General features: G+C 53.7%; 8 protein-coding genes across 8 annotated transcripts; 2 read left to right on the forward strand and 6 right to left on the reverse strand.

Annotated features, from left to right (window-relative positions):
• Positions 1–190: 190 nt before the first annotated feature.
• On the reverse strand, positions 191–1,213 carry PG986_004752 (uncharacterized protein; the record flags this gene model as incomplete). Its single annotated transcript, XM_066840974.1, has 1 exon — positions 191–1,213. One exon carries the CDS (start codon positions 1,211–1,213, stop codon positions 191–193), a length of 1,023 nt encoding a protein of 340 aa, XP_066703601.1.
• Positions 1,214–1,610: 397 nt separating this feature from the next.
• PG986_004753 (cytochrome p450 protein) lies at positions 1,611–2,531 on the reverse strand (the record flags this gene model as incomplete). Its single annotated transcript, XM_066840975.1, has 1 exon — positions 1,611–2,531. One exon carries the CDS (start codon positions 2,529–2,531, stop codon positions 1,611–1,613), a length of 921 nt encoding a protein of 306 aa, XP_066703602.1.
• A 991-nt stretch (positions 2,532–3,522) lies between these two features.
• Positions 3,523–4,348, reverse strand: PG986_004754 (uncharacterized protein; the record flags this gene model as incomplete). Its single annotated transcript, XM_066840976.1, has 3 exons — positions 3,523–3,937; positions 4,005–4,216; positions 4,295–4,348. 3 exons carry the CDS (start codon positions 4,346–4,348, stop codon positions 3,523–3,525), a joined length of 681 nt encoding a protein of 226 aa, XP_066703603.1.
• Positions 4,349–5,435: 1,087 nt separating this feature from the next.
• PG986_004755 (uncharacterized protein) lies at positions 5,436–6,360 on the reverse strand (the record flags this gene model as incomplete). The annotated part of the gene is made up of 3 exons (XM_066840977.1): positions 5,436–5,540; positions 5,642–6,163; positions 6,223–6,360. 3 exons carry the CDS (start codon positions 6,358–6,360, stop codon positions 5,436–5,438), a joined length of 765 nt encoding a protein of 254 aa, XP_066703604.1.
• A 431-nt stretch (positions 6,361–6,791) lies between these two features.
• On the reverse strand, positions 6,792–7,860 carry PG986_004756 (uncharacterized protein; the record flags this gene model as incomplete). The annotated part of the gene is made up of 4 exons (XM_066840978.1): positions 6,792–6,961; positions 7,065–7,155; positions 7,219–7,302; positions 7,414–7,860. 4 exons carry the CDS (start codon positions 7,858–7,860, stop codon positions 6,792–6,794), a joined length of 792 nt encoding a protein of 263 aa, XP_066703605.1.
• Positions 7,861–8,368: 508 nt separating this feature from the next.
• PG986_004757 (uncharacterized protein) lies at positions 8,369–9,310 on the reverse strand (the record flags this gene model as incomplete). Its single annotated transcript, XM_066840979.1, has 1 exon — positions 8,369–9,310. The coding sequence occupies one exon, from the start codon at positions 9,308–9,310 to the stop codon at positions 8,369–8,371; it is 942 nt and encodes a 313-aa protein (XP_066703606.1).
• A 3,074-nt stretch (positions 9,311–12,384) lies between these two features.
• On the forward strand, positions 12,385–14,826 carry PG986_004758 (uncharacterized protein; the record flags this gene model as incomplete). Its single annotated transcript, XM_066840980.1, has 1 exon — positions 12,385–14,826. The coding sequence occupies one exon, from the start codon at positions 12,385–12,387 to the stop codon at positions 14,824–14,826; it is 2,442 nt and encodes an 813-aa protein (XP_066703607.1).
• A 42-nt stretch (positions 14,827–14,868) lies between these two features.
• On the forward strand, positions 14,869–16,251 carry PG986_004759 (uncharacterized protein; the record flags this gene model as incomplete). The annotated part of the gene is made up of 1 exon (XM_066840981.1): positions 14,869–16,251. The coding sequence occupies one exon, from the start codon at positions 14,869–14,871 to the stop codon at positions 16,249–16,251; it is 1,383 nt and encodes a 460-aa protein (XP_066703608.1).
• Positions 16,252–18,382: the final 2,131 nt, after the last annotated feature.

The following is an 18,382-nucleotide window of genomic DNA, read 5'->3' on the forward strand; positions in this document are numbered from 1 at the left end:
AAAGGGAAAAAGCTGTCACAGTCAACGTTTACTGCCCCTGACTGTGGTCGCCTAACACCACGTGGATGACTGTTTGTGCAATCGAGAGAGCCCCGTCATACCTTACGGGTCTGCACAACCACTTTCTCATGCTGCCAAGTCCCAGCAGGAGCAACATGACTTCATGATATCTTTGAACTCATCCCCGGGCTCATAGCCGTACTGGGTGCACCTCGGTCATTCCAACCGGACTCGCGGGCGCCCCGGTGGATGGTTCCGCGTGATAAGGGGACGTCAAAACACTAACTTCAGAATGAGAATCAGACTCATCGGGGCCATCCCCGGGACGATCCAGAAGTCCAAGTTCTAGATCAGCTGGATCATTGTTGGTGGATATGGCGTCATCGGCATTCTCAACCTCGGTTTCGGCCGAGGTGATATGTACTTTTTCCTGTTCTTCGCTGCTTCCGTACAAGTCATCCAGAGGTAGCCCTGATACTGGACTCTCGGGCCTTCGCAGCTTGGGATGCTTCGGATCCGTGATGTCGAGGGTGGATCGTACGTCGTCTGCCGCACTTACAGGAATGCGCGACGTGCATTTCGTCCATGTACTGGTGCCAATCTGCTCTTCTGCCTGACGGTGGCAAATGTGAAGCATAATCCAAACATACTGAAGGATGTGTGCGCGGTGCTCAGGATTTTCTGTTTTCAATGCAGCAATATGTGAGCGGCCATCAAGGAACATCCGGCTGAACTGCGTAATCATACTCAGCTGGTTCTCGCAGAATGTCTTCTCGTAGTCGTTGGCAGGAGGCAAGCGCAAGGCCTCCAATTCGGGCTCACTTGGCCCACGAGCCGTATTAATATATGCCAGCTGCCTCATTGCCATGCCAGTGTCAAACCACTTCACGACGTCTAGCTTCCACTGGTCGTCAGGGAGCCCCTGAGCAACAACCACGTACATCCGATCCTTCGACGACAAAACGTTGAACTGGGACATTCCCAGGAATTCATACAGCAACAAAGGATTGGAGATGGTGATCAAGTAACCCCATATGAGTGCACTACCCCTTAGGCTTTTAGTGGACCGCCGAGGTCTATTGAATTCCTCGTCGGTAATGCCAAACAGAGGGGCTGCAGCCTGATAGGAATCCTTGTAGCTGGCCAGTGGACCGCATGCCTGGTCCGCAGGTAAGGAAGGGTTGCACCACTGCGACTGCCTGACACAGCCCATGGGGATGCCGCAGTCTCGAACCTATACATCTGAATGCTTTCTTCTGTATTGAGTCGGACTCTACGCATTGTGGGCACCGTTGCGCGGTACCATGGGTCAGCCATCTGTTTATCGAAATTAACCCCATTGCCGGATAAAAATATGATTTCGACGTCCCCATCGGGCCTCTGGAGCTCTGTCCTTGGCAAGAATGGACTCGACATCGTAGGTTTCCCATTTTCTGTGGACGAGAACTCCGCTCTTATAGTGGTCCAGGTCAGTGACATCTGGTAAGTCGATATACATGAAAATAGTCAAAACCAAAGAGACACGCGCCAATACGAAAAGAAGATAAAATGGGAAATGCCTACTGGAGCTTGAAATTCGTGTCCGAAAGCCAAAATTGGTCCATTCGGTATTAAAAATCGGCGTCCTCGACTTGATAAGTATACCTCTTCGAAGTGAAATCATTCCTTGATCCCCAGGTCTTGTTGCCATAATCGTACCCAATGAATTTTTTATCGGATACCATAAAATCACTTTCGTATCCTTCTGTTTTGAGTGGTGCGCAATGAAGCACCTGTCTTTGTTGGAATCGTTGGGTGTTGGGTGTGTTAAGTCCAAGATGCTCTCGACTGTCAATATATCCAGAGTCCAGTATTATGTTAGAGCTGTTGCTCCGGCATATATCGTTCTGAAACGGGCAGCTAGCGTTGTAGTTTGTAGTGGCCCTCGGAAGTTTTGGTACGATAAAGCGTTCGCACTCGACCATGCTGGAAATACGGTTGCTTGAGTAGCACTGTTCGGCATAGTTGATGGCTGAACTGATCTTTTGAGCGAACAATAGGTTGAACATGTTGTTTTCCTCTTTTGAGGGTTCATGTATTAAGCCGCAGTGATCCGCCCGTAGTAGCACTTCGTTCCGTACATCGGTAGAGATCCGTGAAGAGAAGCTACCGGCGGCCACGAAGCCGGAAACACACATGACAACGAAGAGAATCAAGAGTGACAGTCCAAAAAGGCGTCGTATGCCTAGACTTCGCCACGGCCAGAGGAGGACGGAGAGAAATACCAAGCCAGATTCTGGGCTGGAAGAGTTGCATAGGATGATCTGACGTTGGCGGTGCATGGTTTCAGCGGATGCAGAGGTTAATAGCCATCGGTGGAATGCGAAGCATGAGACACGCCAGAACCGGGTAGCAACAAACGCAATGAAGAAGGCTGTCAGGGCAATGACATAGTTGCCATTCTCACGACTCAACGTTAACGTTGAGCCAAGGATACGTCCGCGGGACCAGTTGGTCCACACGCCGAGATAGACACTGTCATTGGCATCCATGGTCGCAATTGGTTGAAACGCAATGAAAGATACGTGGTGAATACTCTGCTACGAGATGCATAGCTGAACGTTGGACTTTAAATATGTGTATATCTCTCTATGAAAGGAGCCCAAAGGTAGGTAAAATGCGTACGTGTGTTGCCGAAATGTCTTATCTAAATGCATTTCATCGATATTTTTAGTGATGCTATTTCGAAAATTTGACCATCTTTCTCGTTTGTCGTTAGTGAAATGTCGTGTCATCCCCTTTAGACCCCAAACTCAGGGAAAGGGGCCAATCACGTGGCATTTTCCCCCAGCTTTCGGGGGTTCGGCCTTACTCTTCAGCCACAGCCTTCTCTGTATCCCATACCCGCTAATATATTTGGTGTGCCTAGCCTGCTCATGTCGAGGAGGAACTCACCTATGCCCCCAAGACACGGAATTTTCCAACACCAATCAATACACAAGCCTCACCTGTCACAAACATGTGGGCAGTCATTGCTGACCACCCATAAATGACTCAGCCCCCAAATCTAGCGAGGCAGATACGGTCCAAGGCAAATCATGTACAACCACCACTCAACTCACTGTCACCGGGATGCGTTGTGCATTCTGACCCCCTTTTCCCCTGAGATGCAGTCTAAGCCGTTCATTTGATACCGGCACCACTCCCACAAGCAGCTTCTCCTGAATCCGGGTGACCCAAGAGTATCACCGACTCACACACAACTCGAGATGTTACTAAGGCTGGCACGACACTCAAATTACATTGTCGTATAATGATCAGATGCTCAACCAAACCGTAATTTTCATAACCAGATCTCATGGCTGTCGTTGAGTCTCATGGCTACTAGGACGCCAAGTGTGGTAATAACTACTCTGGGCTCCCCTTAATTCTCTGAATAAGGATCCCCCAATCTTGTCGTCAGTCCTGTCCCTAGTAAAGCAACTGCAGTTGTGGCGACATCGCTGAGCTTTCTCCAGTCCGTGCTTCCTCTTTCCCCACAGATCACCATGCATCATCATCACCAGAGAAGGACTTCTTAGGCCCCTTCTTGTACTTGGCCCCCGGTGCCGGTGCAATTTGTCTGTGATGTGCCCAGTAGTGGGCGAATCGGCAATTGGCATCATCCTTGATGCATCGGTTCTCGGCCCAGAAGGAGCAGATCAGAGGGTCCTTGATGCCGTCGGAGACGTCCTCGTGGATCCAGGCGCACTGTCCTTTCTCCTGCTCGCGGCACCGGTAGCCCGGAGTCAGGAACCAGGGGCAGACGATGTCGGACCGCCTCGAGTTGGACCAGGTCTCGCCGTCGGGCGTGCGGCCACCATTGTTGTTGTTGTTGCTGTTGTTAGGCCATGCTGCCGAGTTGAGCGAGCGGGACTTCTTGAAGGGTTTGGAGGGCCGGTCGCTCATCGTCATATTGCTTAGTTAGATAGTTCAGTTGCATGTACTCATAGAGTCGCGATAACGGACTTGGATATATCACTCACCCCAATCCATGCTGCAAGTTAATCAGGGATACTGCCGAATCCGGTCCGTCCTTGTCTCGCCACGTAGTTTGGCTCGGCTTCTTGAGGTTGGTGACATTGTTCTTGGTTCCGCTGGAAGTGTTGGACTCCTTGTCGTCATCGTTCAGTAAGGCTAGGATCTGCTCGTGAGTGTTGGCAGAGATGCGGCCCACGCCAAGGAGGATGCCCAAGCCCTGCGCATGATGTATGTCAGTAGGGGTTCGCGGCCGGCAGCACCGAGCAGACGGCGGAGGTGGAGCGTTTGCACTTACGCTGTGGACGCTGCTCATGCCTTTCAGCACCATGCTGTCCTTCTGGCGGTCCATTTTTGGTTGAGGATAGTTGCAGAGGAGTGATTGCCAATCGAGTGATCAATGTGGTAGTAGTTTAATGAGTAATCGCAGCCCTTCTACTAGATAACTTGATGGATTCTTCGCAAGAGAAAGATGCTGATTGTGGCAGTGCACATCCGCTTGTATGATAATGATGATGATGCAGCAAGGAGATGCATCCAAGGCTGTGACCAAGGTGGAAAGAAAAAGGACGTCAAAAACCGTTCGTTCCTAAGATCGAGATAGGAAAAAGAAAGCATATGCAGTTTAGTTGCATCTGAGTCCAATTCTGAGACAGTGGTCGCTGGCACCTGCTACATTCCAGTGTGTTTGTCCTTTTCTTTTGGTGCTCAGTTCAATTGAGTGAGTCTGGCGGTGGGGGAGCGTGAAGGCGGCAAATGGGGAATCACGGCACGCGTTATCACGTGCGGTCTGGCAGCCTGCAGTTGTGTGCACCGCACGTCTTCCAAGGGTTGATTGAGGCGCCTTGCCAGGCTTCCAGGGCTCTGTCCAAGGTTGTTCCCGGGCGACCCCAAGGAGCCGTTGTGCAGTGTAACGCCCCTCCGACTCAGCCAAGCAATTTTCATCTCGTCACGTCACATCAATCATACATCGGCGATACTGGCAGAGAAGGCCGAAAGCCAACTTACATTTGGCCTGCGCCTTTCGGAGGCAGGCTGGCTAGCACTGGCAAGGTTGGCTGAGTGGCATTGCCCAGATAGCTGGCAAACGGGACGAGGGAAGCTTCCAGTGGCAGTGCCCAAGGACAGCTGCAGCTACCCAGCCGTCTTTGTCAATCGACCACCTCACCAAAGTGTCAACACCGACCAAATCATGGTCGCAATCTGTCCAGAACTTTTATACAGCCGGCCTAGGTAAGATGATTGGTGGCATACAATAAATCCACATTGATTGAACCATCCAACTCTTGAGGCTTGACGGCAACATGCCAGCCACGAGAGGCCAGCTCTGCCTGCTTCCCCTTTCTCGTATCACCGACCCCACGTAGCGTATGCCTGACTTTTTCACCCCCAATGCCAACCTCAGCGACGCGCTCCAGTAATTTCAATCACAATCTGGTCTACTCATAAAGACCAGAGCCCGTCAAGTACTGGCTGGGCGATTTATCATTCTTCCATACCTGGCTGTCGGCCTTGTCTCGCGTGCCCCCAATCGAACTTCGCGTCTAGTTGCAGAGTCATGTCAGCAAGTATTCCATAAAACCCACAGGTCCCGACGGTGCATGATTGATGGATAATTACTTCATCAGAGAAACGGCCGACATACTGAGTACTCATGGCTCATCGCCCCCTCCGCATCCAGCGCCGACGTTCGGGGCACCGCGTCGACCGCGCTCCGCCGGGGGTCCTCCCGACTGCCGCGGGGCACGTCGAACGCGTACCCGCCCGGGTCCCCCTTCTCCCCCGGCCCCGTGCTCTTGGCCGACCTCAGCTTGGCGCGGTCGCGGCGCGACCCGATGATGCCGCTCGTGTCGTCGTGCGCCCGGCTGCGGCCCAGCACGTGGTCCATGACGCCGTGGCTGCGGTGCCGATCCGAGGGCGCGTGGTGGTAGTCGGGCCCGTGCAGCCCGGCCTCGAAGAGGCTTTCCATCTGGTGCTGCTGCTGCTTCTGCTCGGTCTGGCGGAAGTGCTTGTCCGGGTCCGACATCGACATTGTGGGGGAGCTCCCCATCGCGGGCCCCGCTTCGACGCTTCCTTGGCTTGCTTTGCGGGCGCGGATGTCGCCGGGCTGGAGGGCGTCCTTGAAGGTGTCCAGCATACTGTTGCGGCGCTGCTTGGGCTGCCATGTCTGTGAGATACTGTTCATCCCCAGTAGAGCGCGCACCTGGTCAGGGGTATTGGGCTTACTTGCGGCGGTTCACTTCTCACATTCCGGAGGTCGGGCATCTTGGGACCTCCATCGTCGATCGCACTCGTGTTCCTCTCTACCCGGGAGGTGTAGTCCTCCGGGCGGCCGGTGCCGGTGTCGCTTCCGCGAGTACTCATCGCCGATGCCAGCGACCGTTATTTGATATGGTTTCTGAGGAATGTTCAATGGGCAAGTAGGTAGAAGAGAAAATCACTTTCTCGTTCGAATGAGCGAGTTTACACGATAATACTTCACCACTCGCTCAGTCACGCCACCAGCTGCTTTTGTCCGGAGGGGAAAGTTGGAGACTCATCCGATGCCGTCTGCGGGGCCTCATAGTGATGCAAACATCACCAATGACCCCGCGACGGGGACACCCGCAGTTTTCCACAATTCAACCTTTCGTCTGATTATTTCAATTTGGAGCTAATTCTTGACAGGATCCGCACTGCATCCATCCAATCGCCAGCTGCACTGTGTACCGGCGATCACCAAAGCATAGCTAGCCCTGCATCCCACCTCAACAACCCACACTGTCCAAGTACATATCACTTCACCTTCCGCACTGTCAGTCCTTCCTATTCTTCCGAAAGACGTCCGGAAGCAATCCACGAGACGTCCGGTTGACATTGCTGTAAGTGCAGCTCTCCCAGCCGTTGATGATGGTCTGGCCCCAGCCGACGTCATCGGGCGGGTAGCAGTCCTCCCAGACGAGCCCGAGATCCATGGACCAGCCGGCTGCGGGTGTTTCAATCTTGCGGTTAGTGACTCGAGATTTTCACGAAGGGAGGGGCGCGATACGGCAATGTTGGTTCTAGCTAGAAATAGCGAGGTTGCTTACGAAGGCTGGTACCCCCTTTTCTGGTGTGGCCTGACAGCCCGAAGTACATCTTGGTGACGTTGCCTTCATATCCGTTCTTGCACTCCGTCCACTATGGAGAGTTGCGTATCAGCAAAACGGGGGTTACCGGTGAGAATAAGAAACTTCTCCTTACCACCCTGTTGGGATTCTCGGCGAAGTACTCGAATTTCCCTTGGCGGGCTTCATCGCTCAGTTTCGGATCCAAGTCGAGGTCAAGCTAATATGGCATCATGTCAGTGTAGCTCTACTGGATTAAAGAAAGCCACTGTCCTAAAAAAAAAGATAAAAAAAAGAGAGAGAAAAGGAAATTCGAATATCAACGACGTACAAGCACCGCCGAGCTCAAGTCCTTCACAATCGGGTACTTCCTCGGAAACGTCCCCATATCCCGCTCGATCCGATACTCCACCTTGGCCGTCAACCGGTACAGCTCCGCGTCCGCCGGCAGGTCGACGCCGTTGTCGGCGCGCCAGGTGGCGTTGGCGACGGCGAAGCGGCGCTGCGGCGCGAAGTCGACGAACCCGACGAGCGCGGAGCAGCCGACGTTGGACGCGCCGCCCGGGTAGCCGTGGGCGGGCGGCTGGACGGTCAGGGCGATGGTGGGGAAGCTCACCAGGATCTGGTGGTGCTCGGGCGCCGGGGTGAAGCTGATGTCGATGCCCCGGGACGCGTCGCAGGACCAGGAGTCGCTCTCGACCGAGTTGGCGTGGATGGCGGTCGCGGGGCGGAGGAGCGGCAGCAGGGCTGACAGGGTTGGCAGTGATTGGTGCTTCATCTTGGGCTGTCGGGGTGGGCTAGGATAGAATACTTGGTGGATGTAGCCTTGAAATGCAGAGCAGAGCAACAAGAGAAATCCCTAGGACCAACATGGTTGGGGTGCGTCGGCCTACATATACGAACAGGGCAGACGGACAGACCGGAAATACACCAATGGGGTCGAAGAGATATATTGATAAGCAGGCAATACTCCTGGTTAATTCGGCTAAATAAATGGCGGCGAGATCCCCCATCGTTCCATGCAGGTGCAGACATCGTAAGCCCACGTCGACAAGCCGCGCGGAGGTTCTCCCATGTTAGGCACTTGATGACAAGAAGCCCCAGTTCAAGATAGGGGTGATTGTCTTGGCAGGGAGCAAGTAAAGCAGGGTAGCAACTACTTGGCATGAGCACATACTAAAAGAAACAGAATGCATTTTCATTCAGCCTCTGTATGAATCAAAATTCATCTATCGTATGCAGTAGCTAGCATTTCTCCGAGAACTCCCGCCAAATCCCAAATTCAATCAAATAACATAAACCACCCGCTCCTCAAGCGTCTTGTCCTCCCATGTCTTCTCGATATCCTTCAGCTCGACCGTGGTCGTAGGCACAGCCGGCCACCCCACCAGCTTCGGTACCAGGACCGGCAACTCCTTCATCAACTGCCCCATCCCCCAACTGCCGCCGCCGGCCCCGCGGATCGTCAGATCCGTCGAGCGCAGGATCCCGCTCGGCAGCGCGACCCCGTCGCGCCGCGACAGCACCCCGATCTGCACGTACTGCACCGGCTTGCCCGGGTTCCGGAAGTGGGCGAAGAACCGCTCCGCGACGTCGCCGTAGACGTAGTCGAGCACGACGTCGGCGCCGACGGCGTTGAGGAGGTGGGGATCCTTCTCGGCCGCGTCGAAGACGACATAATCATCAAGGCCCTCGACGGTCTTGAGGGTCGCTTCGCTGCGCGCCGTGCCGACGACGCGCTTCGCGCCTAGGGCTTTCGCGGCGTGCACGGCGAGGCGGCCGCTGGCGCTCGTGGCGCCGAGGATGAGGCAGGTCCAGTCCTTGGGTAAGTCGTTGGTGCGCGCCGTGATGGCCATCCAGCTGCTGAAGGCCGGGTTGACGCTGCCTGCGATGGCGACGGGGTCGGCGCCCTCGGGCAGGGGCACTACGAGAGTGTTGCCCTGCTTGGGGACGTTGATGTATTCCGCGAAGGTGCCGAAGGCGTCGGCCAGGGAGGTGACGTAGTAGAGCTGGCCCGTGGCGTCGTCGCGCGCGACGCAGTCTATGCCGAGCGTGTGCGGGAGCGTCTTGGCAGAGTAGTGCTTGCCCTTCGCGCGGGAGCGGACAACGTTGTGGGCGCCGGCGGCGAGGACGCGGAGTTGGAGCTCGTCCGCGGTGGGTGGCGGTGGGGCGTCGACGGAGAGGTAGCGGGGGCCGTCGGACCACTTTAGGACTTGGGCGGCGTGCATGTTGGTGGTGCTGCGGTGCAGTACTGATGAGGATGAGAAGTTTCTTTTGGGTTCTTTACTATTGGAGATTGTTCGTGCTGATTTGAAGAAGAGAGGTAGTTGGCCTGAGATTCTGTGGTGCTGATTGCTGACTGGGAGGTGAGACAGTTGGCAAGAGGATGGACAAAGTTTATAAAGCTCGGGGACGGAGCGCTTCGCAGTGGTGAACATATAGTAAGATGTAGGGCAGATATTGAATGGATAGCGGGTTGAATAGGGTTTGTTCATCTCGACTTGGAAGGGATCTTTATACATTACCGTCTTGGCAGATTGGTTGTGTAAGCCGTCCTCCCTCTTCCCTCTTCCCTCTTCGCGCTCCCCTCGGTCTTTCGCGGTTTCGGGCAGTGGTTTCACGGCATGACGGGTGGCTTGTCCTGTCGCCAAAAAGTTTAGGTTCAGCGGCCGTGCAGAGAACGTGTGTCCACCAGCAGCTTGTGCTTAGTGGCCAATATAGGGCTGGTGGACCCCAGATATCTCGGCGGTGATGCTTTTTACTGGCGAGAAATCGGGGAGCTGAAGTCAGCCCGTTCCCAGGCTTGGCTTAGCGCCATCGCCTAGACTTGCGATTGTTCAGATGAAGCAACCTCCAGCCCGCATTTTCAAGCTTGCTTTGAAATGGGGGCTACGTTGGAGACAGTGATTATCCAGCTGCTTGCTAAGATGTTTTCTACATATTGACTAGGAATGGGGAGAAAGAATCCTGTAAATACCCGCGCGGGGCCGACTTTTCTCCTCACCACTGTGCTGGCGGCCTCAGATGAGTCAATCGATGGATGACGAACCACAATGAGCTAGCGAAGCCACCATACACACTTCATGTCTAGGATACACGGCGCGTGCAGTAGCGCGCCTCGACTTCGGACCCGACGCTTTGATTAGGCGGCCATGGCGATTGCGCGAAACCGCCGACGGGATCAGACTTGGCACCCGCTATCCAGCCGGAGCTGCGGAGTATCGACAAAATGCCGGCTTATGGTGCATGGCCGGATAGCTTTATCGTTGAACTTGCTTTGTGATTGTTCCTTGTCGATTATGTCTAGATTATGTGTAACGACTCTAGGCCCCGAAAATAAATAAAACAAGAAAACAACATTTGCAGGACGGCCAATGCTGGGTCAACTGTCTTCAGAGGACCTTGTGTAATAGCAATGGTACGCATGCCCGATTGTTCGTGGAGCCCCGGGAGGCACCCGATCCCTGGCTGGTGCTTTTATCTATCTTGAGCACTTATATTTATTCCATTGGCGAGACGACAGGTGCTGCCCAGGAAACAGCCTGGGTCAGCAGGTTCAAATGCCGATTCTGCGATGGAGAATCAAAATCGGGTAGGTGACTGATAACCCTGATACGCGGTTGCATCTAAGGAGCCTGGCAATTTGGTCAGTTTAATGCCTAATGGGACTTGACCACAACCGTGCCGTCTCCCAGGGACATATCATCCGTAGAAATGTATTTTTCTGAGGCAGTTTAGTGAGGTAAGCCTGATTATGGCTTCTAAGCTCTATTGTCCTTGTATTTGGCAAGAGGCATTTCCAGTACCTGGGAAAGTGCCAGTGTTCGTCAGATGACACGGTGACCTCCAAGAACGCCTTGCGTCCAGTCTGGGAGGCCATGATATATTCACCACCGTTTGATATTTGCCAGCCAGACTTAGAAGGGACGCGTTTTCTCCCAGACTGACACGCAACAAGCACATGTTCTGGACGTATGGACTAGACGTATCAAAACCCCAACTGAGGCTCACGTCAACTTCTTGCTATCCCAAGACCATAGGATACCATACCTTTATCCTGCGCCGTCACCTCTCCATCAGATTTCTATACCAAGAGAATCTACCAACGAAGGAAAGTACCATTCTTTTGGATGACTTTTCCAGGCAAGTCTTTCGTACTCTCTTATTTGGGGAGAAACTTCTCGTCAATCTTTCAATCCTGAGTCGGCCCCACGATCACAACTCATCATTCCCCCAGCCCTCAATCTGTCTGTCTCCCGAGACAAGTTTGGGGCATCTTCCATTTGTTTCAATTGATGATTTCTTCGAGCAGCATTACCATTTCTCGTTCCATTCCCGCCCCAGCAGATGGTCAGGTAAATATCACTATTCTCTCTTCATCAAGCAACTCACGTTGCCAGGTCAAGTACTAATGTCATATGCGCCCATTTCCTGGTCCATCTAGCCAGCGCAACTATCTACGTTTTCTTACACCACACTTCTTCTTGCCAACCCAAATTATCTACCATATTGCCTTCACCTGAGTTCTCCAGGACGAGGTAGAGCTTCACCTTCCGTTCACAACTTCATAATCTGCCTCAATAAGTCGATGGCCTTACCAAGCATCAAGGCTCCAGCTACCTCAGGTGAATACTTGCGTACAGGCTTCGCCAGCTCACCTTTGATGCACATCACCTTCGCCCAGTTGTTATTGCTTCTACAACCTTAACCAACAACATCATTGGTTGGTGTAAATTCTTCGTCCTTGCACGTCCCATACAGAACTTTGCCTCTCCAACATTGTTTCACGCATCATCTCCAGTCCACGTTCCTTCATATCAGTCTCGCGCAAGTCTACATCGGACAGCTGGTAAGTAGCGTTTTTCTTACCCAATCTCTCCATCGCAGGCCTTCAAGAGCATATCCACACACAAGTCATCAAGTATTGGTACCTGTCACAACACATCTTTCCATCTTCAACAAGATAGCAGGATAAAATCTAATGATACGCATTAGGGGCACAATATCGCAACTTCTTTTATCTTAGGGCCTCCCTCGAGGCTATTAACTGTTTCATTTCATCGTCCGTCTCGTGGAACCGAGGCACTATATCTTGGTGAGATGAACGAATTTGATTATTCGAAGAACATTCCCACCAGTCTCATCCATACTATTCCCCCATGCCCTACCTGTCTTCGAGTCTATGATCTACTGAAAATACATGCGTCAAACTCAGCTAACTTGTTTCTTTTTCAGCCACAGTTACATACCTTCCCCAGCAATCCCAAACCTACACTTCTTACTCACAAGGCTGGAAGTCAACATGCCTTCAGAACTTGGGCACACGCGACCCGCTCTTGGGCAGGTCACTGATCTGGGTACACTCTATAATGCCCACAAAGACATCTTCGTCGATGCCAGTATCATTCAGGGAGACCCAACGCCCGCTGCTATAAGCGTACAGAAGATCGGAGCGCATAGCGCGCAGATTTTGGCAACTGCCACTGCACAAGACAAGCTGTCGATTTTCGGAGTTGACAATGAACTTGCTGCAAGTCTCTTTGCAGGCTCTGTGCCTACTTCGGGTTCTTCTCTGTATCTGCACTATCCCCAACAGAAGGAAAGTGCTATCGAGGGCGCTGTTCATTACGAGATTCAGACTGAGAGTGTTTATCTGAATCTCGCAAACCCGGACCTTCGTGCCCGCATCACGACAGCACCTCTCAAGAACAACAGTTCGACACACATAGTGACGGGTATCACCTATGGTGTCAAGTTCATTCTGGGAGCCCGCCCAGACCAACCATCCGCAAACATGACGCAGGATGACATGATGAAGAAGCTTGGTTTGGTCAAGACGTTTCTCAGCCAACATGATAAACAGTTCACTGGATCGCTTCGTAAAACATCTCCAGGTGAACCTGCCAGGGAGCCCATCGACCTAGAGGTAGACGGCTTGATGTTCTCGATATTCTCGGACTTCGAGGGCATGGTGGTGTTGAAAAAAGTCAAGCCACCAACAGCTGATGTGCTCATACGTCAGATCCCTAACCTTTTGCAGAAGGCTGACCATGGCCGTGGCGTCCCGCTGACGTATCATCTGGTGCCTCTTGAGTATTTGCGGATGATGCATGGCCTTCAGGTTGGGCCCAGAGTTACCGTCTATAATACTCCCCACTGGATCTCAGAGGAACTCGTTAATATGTGGGAGAAGTGGACCAACATGGAAAATCCAATCAAGCATGTCACGCATGAGATCGACTCCATCAAGTTCATGTTCAAGGGACCCGGTCTTGCACAGACCGACAAAGCCACCGCCCTGCTTGATAAGGCATCCAAGGTCAAGAACGAGTTTCGACTGAAGGTCTCTTCGACGCTTGAAAAGTTCCGAGCAGGGCACTGCCCGGTCAACTCCCTGGAGACTCTCGTCGAAGAACACCTCATCTCCGACTACTCGCCTGATCGTACCTGGGAGATTATATCGCAGGCCGTTGAGCGGGTGGTCTTGCGCAAAGACTTGGCAAGCCATGGTGGCCAGTATTTCGACTACGGCGGTGCGCAGTATGCAATCTCTGCGAGCAACAGCATCTATATCCTCTTCTTCACCGAGAGCATGAGAAAAGACGCTGCATCATGGAAAGAGAGCCAGGATGTCATCACCCGGCTTTTACGTCGCAACCCTGGCGACTACAATGTGGCTGTTGCAGAATGCCAACCAAGTGAAGTGTCCTTCTCTAGACCGCGCATCTCATTCTACAACCGCGGGGAGGTCAAGACTCAAAACATGATGGAGTCCATGGACCTGGTGGATCAATGCTTCGTCCGCCGCGGGTTCAAGTCAGATGTCCCAGAGGCACTGCCTGCGCCCCAAGAGCGACGGCTCGTTCGGCTTCCTTGTCCCCACCCTTCCTGCGACAACTCATCGTGTCATGACTGGACTTGTTATCATTGCCGATGCATCATGGAGTATCACGAGCGCTTCTTCTATTGCGAATGCGGCCGCACGAACATATCCAGCTCCAGCTGGCAGTGCAACGCCGACGTGCACGGCAACAAGTTTGTTACCTGGGAACCCCAAGAGTTGGAGTCCAAGCTCGACTCCCTGCACTCGTACAAGGATATGAACATCTTGATACTTGGTGAGTCGGGCGTGGGCAAGAGTACCTTCATCAACGCCTTCTACAACTACATGATGTTCGACACCTTGGACGCCGCAATGGAGCACGAGAAGCTCGAGTACGCGATCCCCAGCTCTTTCACCCTCCAATATGCCAATGAAACAGACCCCGATGGGGGCTTCATTCAGTGCAAAGTCAAGATAGGCGATGATGCCGAAGAGCAGGATGGCTCAACTGGACAATCCGCAACCCAATCGCCTACGGTCTACCGTTTGCAGCTGGGCGATCGGATTGTTCGCTTGATCGATACTCCGGGAATCGGGGATACCAGAGGAGAGGCGTTTGACAGACTCAACATGTCCAAGGTGCTCAGCACTCTGAACCGGTTCTCGAGTCTACACGGCATCATTATCCTCGTCAAGCCCAACAACGCCCGGCTGAATGTGGTCTTCAAGTTCTGCGTCCAAGAACTCTTGACCCACCTCCACCGGGATGCTGTCCGCAACATCGTCTGGGGTTTCACCAACACGCGCCAGTCCAACTACACGCCCGGCGACACTTTGAGCCCGCTCACGACCCTTCTGAAGAAGCACGAGTCCTTGGGTCTTCAGCTGACTACCAAGAAGGTCTTCTGCTTTGATTCATAAAGCTTCCGATGCCTCGCGGCAAAGAAGCAAGCTGGGTACACCATGGATAACCTGGACGATTTCCGCAAGAGCTGGGATCGCTCGACAAAGTACACCAGAGCACTCCTGGAGCACGTCGAGTCACTGGAGCCTCATCAGGTCAAGAGCACACTGAGCATCAACCGCGCTCGTGAAGTCATCGCGCAGCTCACGCAGCCCATGGCGGACATCACGGACAACATCGAGCGGACCATACGATTGAACCAGGACAAGATCGACGAGTTGCGCTCTGCAAAGTCCAAAGGAAAGTCATTGGAGAGAAGTCTGCACTTTGAGCGCATCGAGATTGACGTCGAGCGACTACGAGAGCCTCGTACAGTTTGCAAACACCCTGAGTGCGTCGAGTTGAAGGAAGTAGCAGGCGTCAAAAGACCAATCTACAAGTCTTTCTGTCATGATCCCTGCGGGTTAACTGATGTCGAGGAGGAGGTCATGGGACACGTCCAGATGATGAATTGCGCAGCGATCGATAGAAGCGGATATTGTCGCAAGTGCCGTCACCATTGGCAGCAGCATCTGCATATCCGCTACACTCAGACGGAGAGGATAGTGCAGGATATCGATGCAGACGTGCAGGCAAAGCTCGACGCCAACGCTTCGGACCTCGTCGTCAAGAGAGAGGCCATCAAGGCTCTGAAGAAGAAGGTAAAGGACCTGGAGAAGTCACTGAAGGAGGTCCAAGACGCGGCAATCAAGTTCGGGTTGTACCTCAAGAAGAAGAGCATCACTCCCTACAACGACGCCATGATCGAATACCTGGACCTGCTGATCAACGAGGAGAAGCGACAGATCAGCCACTGCAGCGCGTGCGGCCAGGACACGACGAAGAACGAAGAGCGACTGGAGACCTTGGAGCAGAACAGAACCAAGTACGGCCAGCGCATCAAGCTCTTGGAGACGGAGATGTCCAAGTCGAACGACAGCTACGCCGTGCTCGACGAGCAGGGCGTCGACGACCAGGTCAAGAAGCTCTACAACCTGAAGCACTTCGGCAAGGACCTGCAGGCCATGCGCGAGATGGTGGAGTGGTCCAAGGCCTCGGGCTACCGCGAGCAAGAGCTGCGCCCGCGCATCGCGAAGAACATGTCGACCCTGAGCTGGCTGAGCAGCCCGGTCTCCAACACGGCCTCCGCTGTGGGCAGCAGGGTGAGGGGTGCCGTCGGCGCCGTGTCGTCCGCGGCCGGCGGACTCTTCGGTGGAAGAAGGGGTTCTGCGTCGCAGCCCTCGAACTCAACTCGCAGCTACGACTCCGATGAGGAGATGAAGGAGGAGGACGATCGTTCCGGTACCTACCAGCCGCGAGGCACGAAGCGAGGTCAGGCCAAGACAGATTCTCCCACACGTCCCGGCGGCTACTCCTTCCGAGAGAGAAAGCGACGATTCTGAGTTGTGATCCGATGGTCAAGAAGATTGAGAACATGTTTGCTTGATGAACCGCACTGGCTAGAGTCGAGCAAGATTGAGAAAAAGCAATTTGATTTGTACAATAGGCGAGCCGCTCGCAATACCACTGCACTGGCGATCAAACGCCGGAAACGCAGTGACCCCGATATCCCCCCCATCATTCATAAATACATCATAGATAGTCGTCAGAAAAGAACAAAAAGAAATAGACCCTGGCATCAACCCCGTATCGCTTGGTAAAACTCCGTCCGTCCCTGAATTGGGTTGTATCGTGATATGGTGATGCTTTTGTAGCAAGACAACAGATCTGTGATTGACATGGTGTCAGTGGGGCGGCACTTGGCAAGCAGACTCGTGGGGCAGCACGGGGTGGGTTGATGGGCTGACTCACTCCTCAAGGCTTAGAGAGCTTCTTCGTCTTCTTACAAGCACTTGGTGCACTCAGTGTGGGCGCAGGCCGAGCACTTGTCGCTGATGACGAGCATGCCTCCGCATTGGCAGCAGTACTTGGAGTAGGGAGGCATGATGGAGAAGGGCGACGAGGATGGGTTGTTGGTTTGGTGGAGAGGTACGGTATGCCTCCGTCTATGTTTTGTGGGTGAAGGCGCGGGGCGGTAGGAGTCTAAGTAGCTCGGGCAAAAGGACGACGATAGGCTGCTGTCGGATTGCTTCGCTGTCATGAACTGTTCGCTGACTTGATGCAGAGACAAGGGAGTGATTGTAATTGTGTTTGTGTTGCTTCAAGAGGATGAAGAGTGATTACAGAGCTGAGAGAGGGGGATGCTTCGCCCATCTATATAGACGACAGAGAAACCACCAAAGCCTATGTGGTCGGCCCTTTCGTCCCTCCATCCATCATCCTCGTCCCCTCTTTCCCGTCTGTCCTATCGCTATTTTGCTTCGCCCCCGCTCTTCGCTGCTACATAGGCACGCAGGCTCCCGCAAGTCGCCGGTCTGCCGGTCTGCCTCATCCTTTCCTGTGTAGGCAAGAATCATCTTGGGCATGGTGGTCCCCGGTCAGCCGTCATAGACCCCCCAGGCTCCCAGGCACCTAGGCTTCCTAGGCTTCCTAGCTCGGAGGGACCCTTTGCGCATCACTAAAGGCCCATCCCACGTCATTCGAGGATCAGAAGGCTAAAGGGGAGGGCCAAGAGAAAAATAAAATAAAAGAGGAACCAAGGTTGTCACGACTAGATTGGATTAACCGTGGCAGGGGGTGTCTTGGCCCGGGTCTTGGGTTTTTCTTCTTGATGACTGGTCGGCGAATGACTGACGTTGCTGCTTAGTGCGGGGCAGACTGCCTGGGCCGCTAGCCATGGCACTGGCTAGACTGGCACTACCCCGCATGAACAAGCACCAACAGGCCTGCACAGCCCAGCGAATAGCGCACGAGGGACCGCCGGGGCCAACCTGGGTTCTGCTGGGGGGGCCTTATTTTTCTTTTCCTCTCTTCGGGGCAGCGTTGCAGTGCAGATCCGGGGGCTAGCGCTGCTACGGTGCGTGCATGCAGCAAGCTCTCGTCTCGTCGTCTTGTTTTGCCTGGGCGGGCATGCCGCATCTCCCTTCGGTGCCTTCACACCCTCTTTTTCGTCATGGCTGCCTGACTGCCTCCAGTTTTGCTGCCAAGCGGTGCGACGCTGCAGCTTTCTGGAGCTTCGTGCAGCTTCCTGCAGCCTGCTTTTTGTTTTCATCTACCCCACGTTCTTATCTGAGTCTTGGCCCGGTACTGGGGACGCTTCTGACTGGATGCCGCGCATTTCGGTTGGGAGAAGCGAATACATAATACCCATAGTGCCCAGCGCGGCTCATGAGCGAGCTCGGCCATCCTTGCCTTCCGTCTCCCTTCTTCTTGCTCTACCTCATTAATCCTTGAATCGCGAGTGGTCGGAGGCCGCATTTGCAAATCGTAAGAGCACTGCCCATCCATCCACCGCATCGTAAGAGAGATGGATGGGTCGATGGAGAGGACTCGACCCGACGTTACTCATCGTTCGTCATGCGGCGGTGAGTAGCGCAGTCGCACACTCTCTTCCTCTCACCCTCTATTCTCTACGACGGTGCGTGTCGCATCAAGCAAGGCAGGCCCTTTCGGACTGGCCTAGAAGGCTGTTTC

The sequence above is a fragment of the Apiospora aurea genome (genome assembly GCF_038362705.1).
Source record: "Apiospora aurea strain CBS 24483 chromosome Unknown utg000003l_segment0_segment0, whole genome shotgun sequence".
NCBI lineage: Eukaryota > Fungi > Ascomycota > Sordariomycetes > Amphisphaeriales > Apiosporaceae > Apiospora > Apiospora aurea.